Source organism: Lepisma saccharinum, chromosome 6, assembly GCF_977018435.1.
Source record: "Lepisma saccharinum chromosome 6, izLepSacc3.1, whole genome shotgun sequence".
Classification (NCBI taxonomy): Eukaryota; Metazoa; Arthropoda; class Insecta; order Zygentoma; family Lepismatidae; genus Lepisma; species Lepisma saccharinum.
The window spans coordinates 1,974,140-1,984,481 of record NC_139234.1 but is presented as its reverse complement, the minus strand read 5'-3'; the positions used below and the strand labels follow the sequence as shown (position 1 = coordinate 1,984,481).

The 10,342-nt window shown below is 37.6% G+C and overlaps 1 protein-coding gene across 1 annotated transcript in view; it reads left to right on the top strand.

Annotated features, from left to right (window-relative positions):
• Positions 1–1,151: 1,151 nt before the first annotated feature.
• HPS4 (Hermansky-Pudlak syndrome 4 protein) overlaps positions 1,152–10,342 on the top strand; it is a 47,390-nt gene continuing 38,199 nt past the window's right edge. Inside the window, exons 1-2 of the mRNA XM_083123363.1 lie at positions 1,152–1,335; positions 6,035–6,110. Coding sequence (XP_082979489.1) covers positions 6,103–6,110 — 8 coding nt within the window. The 5' untranslated portion in view covers positions 1,152–1,335; positions 6,035–6,102. The remainder of the gene's footprint in view (positions 1,336–6,034; positions 6,111–10,342) is intronic.

Sequence of the window (10,342 nt, the reverse complement as noted above, 5' to 3'; positions counted from 1 at the left end):
TCTCATCTTTACATTGATGTACGATACGCATCATAATTTTGTTTCATAACTGCTGTCGCAATAATTAAGACACTGCCTTTACACCTTTGAACTCTATGCTATTTTATTGAAAACCGGAAGTAAAGTTCCCGCCCTCGCCAAGGAAGCACAGAAATGTAAACATCCAGTGATTAGACCCCATATAACATATACCTTACAGATGAGAATGTAAAGAATAAATGGAGTAGGATATCAAGTAAAGCAAATGCTCCCAAAAGAAATCTCAGCCAATAGGCGCCGTCGGTTCAATCTCCTGAGGCTACTGGTTTTTCATCATCCTTGGCGGCAGCGTGTCAACTTGAGATCGGGTGAGTTCGGGTCGGCTTCGGCTGTGCTCGGAACTGGAATGTTATGAAAATCCATGATTTTCTTACTCCATCTATTCTTTACATTCTCATATGTAAAGTATATGTTATATACAGACCTATTCTCCGAAATCTCATCTTTACATTGATGTACGATACGCATCATAATTTTGTTTCATCACTGTCGCAATAATTAAAGCTACCCCTTTGAATTGAATAGGAAGAAAACACGCTTTCTCGTTGTGAAGACTCAGTTCACCTCGTCGTCTGCTTGTGACGTCACCACTAATGGACTCCATTCTATGATCTATATGCGCGCGCACGTGTTAAGGGAAAATTATGGGACGTGTGGGTGGTTTTCCTCCAGCTTTCGCTACTACTCCTCTTTTGAACTCTGTGTCCGCCACTGGTTATAAGTGTCCGAAATATCTTGAAAATGGGAGGTTTTTTTATTATAGAAATACAAAAAACTATCACTTGATGGGGGAAAATAGTGTGCAGAATTAGAAATCCTCCGCTATCCCCATCGCATACCCTCTACTTAAAACATTTTTTTCCTTTCGTTTCCAAAAAGGGAGGCAAAATATACCATATTTTTTTCCTGTCGACAGAACTAGAAAAATACAAATGAGTTCAGTGTTCACTACATGCATTAATTAAAAACTATGCCGTCAAAAAGCGGCTACCGATCAAAAGGTAACAAACTTACAAGTAATAAAAATTGCCTATCGTAACAGGTACATAAGAAAACAATTATCATCTATTGTTATGTTTATAGAACACTATGATACGAAGCATAAGGCCTATTATTCATAATATAAATATTATTGACATTTTTTTTAGAATTACTATAGATAGTTATAATGCTTATTGCACACTTATTTTGACTAGAATCGTAGAGAAACGACATGGATGTCTTCTTTGGGCGGTGTTGATGTTTATATCAAATTTAAATCATTTTGTGCCATTATTTTACATTTAAAAAATATCAGTAAGTCAGCTGAAAGAGATGTACTTTACTTTCGAATGATATATGTATTTTTCTGTTATTTACACTTAGAAGAATTACTAAATATCTTCATATTACAGAAATATGCATTTGCTTCAGTGCACTAATTAAATTTTGTTAAAAAGAAATGTATACTTTCCTGTTGAATTACTACGTGATGTTGACTGATTCGATGCCGAGTGAACTATTTCAAAGTTCATTCATTGGCAATGAATTATAATTAATGTGCAGGCAAGAATGAATCGAGGAAATATTCATGTTGCAGGATTTAATGGAAATTGATTTTGAGTATACTCCTAATTTCACGTCAGGAAATTCATTCATCCAGCAGTAATTTATCGTGTATAATAATTGTATCATTGTGTAGAAAAGCAGATGAAAAATCTCCATTGTACATATACATGTATTGCAAGGGCTCAATTTTCATATTCTAATTATTTATTCGTGTGGACGAGGTTTTTGTTTGAGCCTGTTCTGCCACTGAACCCCGATATGCCAGATGCCCTTTTATCCTACAATTTTGGTTTATGTACTGCAAAACCTTTTATCCTACAATTTCGTTTTATGTCCTGCGAAAGTTTGTAATGTATGGTCCAAGTTCCGATTGCCTAATTCCAAGTTAATCGTGGTACACAGTCATTTTTTAGATGGTTCAGTTTCTATTTATGTCTGTTAACACATACTTCAGATTCTTAGTGATTACGGTAACACTTTACTATAGGAGTGACGGATTTCTTACTTTTTACAGGAGAAAGTACTTACGCAAATCATTTTCTGTAGCATTGTGGAAGTTCATGAATGTAGTTTTGATCCATTTTAATGCGAATGCATGTTGTTTTCTGCGAAAATGTCTGTCCGACACGCTGTTTCTGTTGCTGCCACTTGCTTTCTGCACGAGAGCACAATCTTCTGTGTGTTAGATGACGTAAACCCTGTAGTCAGTGTTTCAAGTTTAGTTTAGTTTAGTTTATTTGCTTCCAAGGACTACCGGTGTGTACAAATTACAGTACAGTTATAGTTTTCACTATAACATTACGTGTCGAGTATTTTTAATTTTTTTTTAACTATGCTTGCCTAACCTAACCTAACCTTACGGAAAATGGTTTGTGGGGCTAACGTGAATGGTGTGTGGGGCCAAAGTGAATGGTTTGTGGGGCTAACGTCAGTGGTTTGCGAGGTATTAGCATAATTTCAAATCTGGGCACGAAAGTAGGTATTTTCCGGTGAACAAGGTTGCAACACTGAATAAATCGACAAAAAACACTCACAACGTGCGCTGAACCAGTACGCTATCGCCATAATGTGTGTTATAAAATCGAAGGTATAATTTAACAATACAGGGAATTTCTCCAATTTGTTTGAATTTTCGGTTACTTACTAATTTGGGTCTCCTAATCACGAATCTGCACTTAAAATTTGGCGCTCACGTATAAATTTGGCGCTTATTTGGGGCAGGTGAATCCGGCCACTTTCTAACATGCCCTTAACAGGGAGTCTATAGATATAGGCGGGGCCGCGATAGCGGTTGGGGGCGGTAGGTCGATTACCCCAGGGGCGGAGCCCGGAACCGGCGGGAAATTCGGAAATCGAGGGTGTGGAAATAAGAACTTAATTTCGATTATTTTGCTATTTCCACGCGTGAGCGCCAAATTTTGACTGCAGATTCGTGATTAGGGGGCCAAAATTAGTGAGTATGCCGAATTTCAAACAAAATGGAGAAATTCCCTGTATTGTAAAATCGCTCCAAATCGAAATAACTAGTAACAGTAATGTACTCGTAAATGTAAGAAATAGACATAATTTTCGTTAGAAATTCATTATTTCACCTAAAGAAATGTTCCGCAATGCAGAATAGTACGTTAGCAATGTAAAAAAGTGTGAAATAAATGATTTATAGGTGTCACCCTTATAGTAAAGTACCGTGATTACTTAGTGTGTGTTTTTTGGAGAACATCCCCCCCCCCCTTTCCATAGACTCTATGTGATTCATTGTTTGCTAGCAACCATTTGTTTACTCTCGTCTTGGATTCGAAGTTCTACTGCCATGTAATACTTCACGTACATGAGGTGCGAAGATGTATCACGTAGCTAAATGCTAAACGTTAGGCAGTTGGGTTTAGGCCTCTTAAAGGTGAGATAAGGTGTGGTAATATTATAATTATAATGGGATTGAGATACGAAACTCTCGGATCCGGATCTGAAACTTTTGAATCCGGATCCGGAATTTTTGTATGGGGATCCTGATCTGGAATTTTCGGATCCGGATCGGTTTGGCCATCACTAGTAGTTTGTGTTCGACTGCGTGTCGAACCTAGTTGGCTTAAATAAAAGTCCTTTTTATCCCATGGAAGTCTCGGACTGCATACATGAAATTTTGCCTGGGCACAAATAAATCATCACTCGAAACTTTGATTTACAGTTGATCTGTGCAGCTTATTTTTTTTTTTTTAAATAAACTGCTCCAATATCTGGTACTGCTGAAATATTCACTTTAGAGACCTTCGATCTCTTCGGCTCATGCCCTGAACTAGCACTACACTGAGGCTCCGAGAGTTCCACAGTCATCAATGTCTTCAACTTTGGACCCAAACTGGAACTAGAAGTAGACTTTGGTACTTTACGGGAAATTGTGTCACTAGTCCTTTCATTTTCGAATTACTAACCGATTCTGTTGTACTGATCAACTGGGAAATTGAAGTCAGGTATTAATATTTCCTTATATTCGGCAGATAAAACATTTAATTAATATTGGCAGTAGTTCGACTCCACCTTCTATTCAAGAATGTTCCCTCTAGCGCTTTCCAGAGAATAAATAATAGAACGAATCGTCCTACTCGTGGAACTAGCTTTGTTGCGCAGCTTCCAAATGATGACAAATCTTTACACAATGATAGCGCTCGCCGCGACAACAACAACGAAAGCGCAAGAAAAGTTTATGTGCAATATTATTAATAAAAGGGTTATAGAACATTCTCCGTCTTGCCTCGATAATTACTCTCCTTAAATTATCATAACATTATTCAAGAAGCCAAAAAACTAATTTATCCAGTGTAAACTGAAATATTTCCTGCGGGCCCCCTGATCTCCACCTTGGATATGTGCTATTATCAATAACATGGTTACAGAACATTCTCTGTCTTGCCTAGATAATGATTCCTATCCTCGAATTATCGTCACATTATTCAAAAACCTAATTTATCTAGTGTAAACTGAAACATTTACCGAGTATGGGGGGGGGGGGGGGTAGACTTGACGCCATGGTTACAGAACATTCTCTGTCTTGCCGAGATAATGATTTCTCTCCTCAAATTATCGGCACATTATTCAATTTGAATTTTGAATTTGAATTTAAAATTTTGGGAGCTTCAGCACTTAGGCTATTTTGCTCCCACCACATTTATACGGGGGCCAGCCCCTTACCATTACATATAACAACTCTAATGTTGCATAACTAAAAATCTTAAAATCTTCTGACTTCTGTTAAAAGCTGAGGCTGTAAACGGGCACTCAGCACACACAAAGACAAAAAACAGGACAACACACACAAAATTATACTGGCCATAGTGCCAGTCGCCAGAGCCTCATTAGTCTTTAGTCCAGGGTGCACTATGTGGAAGTGAGGTTGACTTTGGGGTGCCTACGTGAAAGGTACCCCTTACACCCCGGCACATTATTCAAGAAACAAAAAACCTAATTTATCTAGTATAAACTGAAACATTTACCGGGGAGGGGGGGGGGGGGCAGCTCGACCTTCTTGATCCCCACCTTGGATATGTGCTATTATCAATAACATGGTTACAGATCATTCTCTGTCTTACCTAGATATTAATTTCTCTCCTTAAATTTTCATCACATTATTTTATTTCACACACAAGAAACCGAAAGTTTAATAAGGGCGGCTCAAGCCCCCTGAGCCCTCCCTCAACTTGTATATGTACCTGGTTTTGTTGCTTTGTTGCTCATTGCTCTTTCTGATTCTCGTTTTTACCTGAGACAAGCACCGAGCTGTAACAAACCTCCGTAACAATGTCTCTGTGGACTTGGCTTTGAGCATTCTTTTGATCTTTCATCTTGGGACTGTCCTTGAAGCAATCAACTTCCATTCTGAGCATTGAACGTGTCCTACAGAAAACACGCAACCATCAAAGCACACACATTGTACTCGTTATTTTTAAAAGAAGGTACTGGAAATTTTCATAAGTGAACTCAAAATATTAATTTCTTTTAGAACTGAATTCGAAAATTCAGATGCCAGGTTAAAATTTTCAGACATCATGAGGACCAAGCACCCTGTATTATTCTACCCCGGTCATAGAATATATTCAATGCAAGCTGTTTTTAATTTTACTGATAACTATCTAAAACAATTAACCTCATTTGTATATGGAAGAGGTAAGAAAATTCAAAGTGGTAATAATTTAAAAAATATATTAGCATTAAATTATTTGCATAATTGATGTTTTAATGTAGACATAAATTAGGTGGGACCAAGGAATGTTTAGGGGAGCGCATGCCTCTCCTTTGAATGTACCAAGTTTCTTCAAAATCTGATACCAGGGAAGGGGTCATTGTTTGGTTGAACTTAATGCAAAATGAAGATGTATTTTTCACTATATCTACTACATTATAGCATTTATTACATTTCTGTTTCCTTCACTTTGCACTCTCTTTTTCTTTACAGAGGAAAAAGTTAGGTACATGTCCTGAGCAGGGGAAATACGGCTGCTGGAGAACAGCAGATATTCAATAATGGCCAAGTAAGTTGATTTTTGAGACAAGTGTTCTATTTCTGAAGTGCAAAGTCATATTTCGGTGGTTGTCGACTCATTGAATTTATATCCCGTGCAGGTACTTCCGGTGAGGACTGATGGGATATATTTAATATCCTGCCACCATGTGGCAGCAATTAACACACCATTTCTTGAAAACTACACACGACATTTCAGTTCTGTCTTTTTTGTTCATTAGTATACAAATTAACGTGTGATCTGCTCAAATTACAAAACAATATATCCATTGTTACTATTATTAACAAACGGCCTTTGAAAAAGTCCTTGGCTTCCCTCTTGGTATTATGTGATAGATTTTATAAAAAGGGACTAACTACTCAACCAGCGAAGTGAAATTCCTTATGCTGGCAACACTGCCAGTACAATTTTCCACAAGAAGTATCAGCGTGTTTTCAATGAAACTTTTCACGGTTGTAGGAATGTACAACTGCTACATACTACATTTTTCATTCACTTTGGCCTGTTGTTGGGGCCACAGGGGTAATTTATTTTTTTAAATTTTCAGTTCTTTTCTTTTTTAACACTCATTATTGGGAGACACAATGTATAACTTCTTCCTCCGCTAAAAGCTCAGTCTTTAAGAATGAAAAAGAAAAATTTCATCTCTACTACAATTAGCTTTCAAGCTATGAATTTTATGTACTTTGCAGCAAGTTTAAAAAGGTCCCGTCTACAGAGGCTATCCAGGAATACTTTATGTTAATTTTACATTAATTTGATTTGATTATGAACTACTTGACAAAATTTTTATGAACCATAGTTTCAACTCTTTATTTATGTTAAAAACCATGAAAGACACACAAACACCACGATAAAAAACACTTTAGGAATTCTTCCAAGCTTTTGATTCCATCTCGGAATCATCATGAGGGCTGGTCGAGAGGCGACTGAAGGGATGTGGTTGAAGTTCCGCTGAAAAAAACTCCTAAACTGTTTTTTTATTTTGCTCTTTGTGTATTTTTTATTGTATTTAACAAATATGTTGCCAGCATGTGACATAAGAAATTTTCTACTGTCATATCTTTATTTATGTGTTATATATAAAGAATACTATACATTTAAATAGTATTGTTGCATGATTTTCTCCATCTTGTTGTGATGTGGCATTTTGATCTAGATAAATATTTGTATCTTGTTTTACACCAGTCTTTATTTCTATATTTGATTCTTCAGTATCCATTTTTTCTTAAAATTTTAAGTTATGTAATGTATTGGTAGACTCATTACAGTGAATGTACATTTATAGAACCCTGATGCTATATGTATACAACATACACAGATGTGCACTTGCATCTACTATCGGATTAAAAATTATGGATACTCAAGTTTAGACTCCAATTAAAAATTAACCAGTTGAGCTACATAGAAAGAAGTTACGTCAAAATTTAGCTTATTCAATTCTGTGTGAATCTATGCTAGCAATTTTTTTTTGAGTATGCCTTCTATTTTTTATCGTCGTGAGAAGAAAAAAGAGCCATTTTTTTAGTTTTGCAACAATCACTATATTTGAAATTCTGTAAATCAAAAACGGGTGATTCGATTGTGATGAAATTTTAGTAGAGTGCAGGCAGAAAGGTTTTCAACACAATTATTAATTTTCAGGTTTTCAAATTTCTCAAAAAACCATTATTTTCAAATTTGCCAAACAACTTTTTCTTGGTATTGGGTAGTCCTACAAATACAATATTGGTGTTGTTTTGAAGCTCTCTGCCTCTGTTTTGAAGATGCATTATCATTGTCAATTCACATTGAGAAACCGATTTTATACAGATTTTTATTCAGCGGAGGAAAGGTGTTCGCGGAACGTGGCAACATGGCATACAGTGCTCTCTGTTGAATGGCGTTGAAAAATTTCATAATGATCGGACAACCCATTTTTGATTTACAGAATTTCAAAGATATCGATTGTTTGCAAAACTCAAAAATCCGGCCCTTTTTTTTGTTCTCATGACAATAAAAAAATAGAATAGAAAAAATATTGCTAGCATAGATTAACACAGAATTGAATAAGCTAAATTTTGATGTTTTTTTTTGTAACTGGTTAATTTTTAATTGTAGTCCAAACTCGAGTATCTATAATTTTTAATCTGATAGTAGGAGAACTGTTAATGGTGTCAAAGGTGCCACAGTGTCAAGAATGAGTAGGGAAACTTGCTTGCATAACATTCTAATATATGTAATATAGCTATCTCATTATGGATTTCATAACAATCTTAATGTATTCTTTGTATTATGTACAGTGCCTTCAGGAGTGCATTGTGCTGTTAGAGCATGGCCTGCATAGCACCTGAAAGCATGTCTTGCCGGAAAAGTTGGTTTGTTGTAACGTCTTGAACATTGAGACAAAGGAGAATATTTGCCAGAAAATCAATGATGAAAATGTAAAAATCACTTATGTTATGTATTTCTAAACATGTTGACACAAGGTTGTTAGCACTGCATGCTTTGATGCCAGGGGTGTCGGGTTTGAATCCTAGCATGGCATTGGTGTTCTTCATGAGTCTCCCTTCATCAATTTCATCATATCATCACTCATTCTCATTGTCGCAAGTAGCCAAAAGTGGCAGGAAAGTGACGCTAAATAACAAAAATCAGATCGAATAAAATCAAACTTGTTTGCACACGGCTAGAGGGCTGCATAGTCTGCCTTTAACCTACCCACTGCCCGCTTGCCCGCGAGGACAGGTATACCTGCTCGCCTGCCCACGACAACGAGTCGTCTTGCGTCTTTACCCGGATTCTTGGTCTTCAAGGCGCTCTGCGCTTACAAGGTACCTGGGCATTCAACAAGACCCGGGCACCTGCAAAACCTGCTGGAAGGAAACAGCCCTCCGGCAGCGTGTCGCTCCAGGTGTTTCATCACCACGTGGACAGCTACAGCCAGTGTTGCCTACTTACGTAGCTCCTAAATCCTACGAAGTCCTAGGAGGAGCTCTCTCCTCCAAGGAGAATTTATATACTTAGCGATTTCAGTTCAGCGTAAGCAGTTTTTATCTTATTGCCAGGAAATGCACGCAGTATTACAGCTTCATATATCTAAATGAATGATCGAGCAAACAAAAATCTCCTCACTGAAAACTAATTGTTTCTCATTGCATGGTGCCTTAACCAGGCACGCAGTGACGCAACCAGAGGGGGCAGGGTGCATTGCTCACAACCTTGGACGGAAATTAAGTCTAGCGGAGGGGTCAGGGTGGGAGTCAAACATTAAAGTACAAGAAAAAACAGGCTAGCAGAATTTAAGAGTAGCAGGGCTAAAGGGTACTCAAGATGGAATTAATTTTCATATTTTTCTTGCATTTTCATTCCAGACGGCCAACGGCACCTGCAGGGGGGGGGGGGAATGGAGGGGTAATTGCAACCCCTTGATTTCAAATTTTACGAAAGTAGAAATATGTTATAAAATATTATACAGTCTCATCAAGTTCAATGCCGTAGCAAAGGGGTAGCAGGAGTCGGCCCTGAGCGCCGAACGATCTAAGTGAGAAAAGTTTTAAACCAGAGAATGCTATGGCGGCCGGTGATATTATTTGCTATTAATGTTGGTTTGTTACTAGTTGGATGAATTGATTATGTAATACGTCGCTCCATGTGAAAAGAAAATATTGTAGATGGAAATTTTACGTGCCATATGTATGTACGTTCGGAATGCATTTATCATGCACTTTCTTTCTTTCAAAAACAGTTTGTGTGCTTGTTTTCCATTATTAGCTAATGTGAAATTGACGTGTTGAAAAGAAATATTTCTAATCCTCTGTTTCAACACAAATACGTGAGAACGGACTTCTACCCCCTCTTTGCGTGCCCTTTTTGCGTGATTTATGAGGATAATAATGCCTTCCATGCTACTTTATTACTATTATTGTGATTGTTGTTGTTGGCACATTTATCCAAGTACTTGAAACCCCCCTCCCCAAACGAGGGTAACGGCAATGCCCCTGGCTGGCTACGGACCTGGTGTTCGCAGTAGAACAGTGTGTTGTTCGACTCGCGACCTCGGCGTCGAACGTGACATGTTTCAGTCCTGCCCTATATCACTATATATACGTATATTGGTTGTTTACGACATATACTTATGGATCCTGTGCCACGGAAAACCTATTTCAACGTGTGTGTGTGTGTGGGGGGGGGGGGGGGGTAGCAACATCCGTAAATCTCATTTCATTGGTGATGTGGCTTACGAAGCTTTGAGTTCCCTT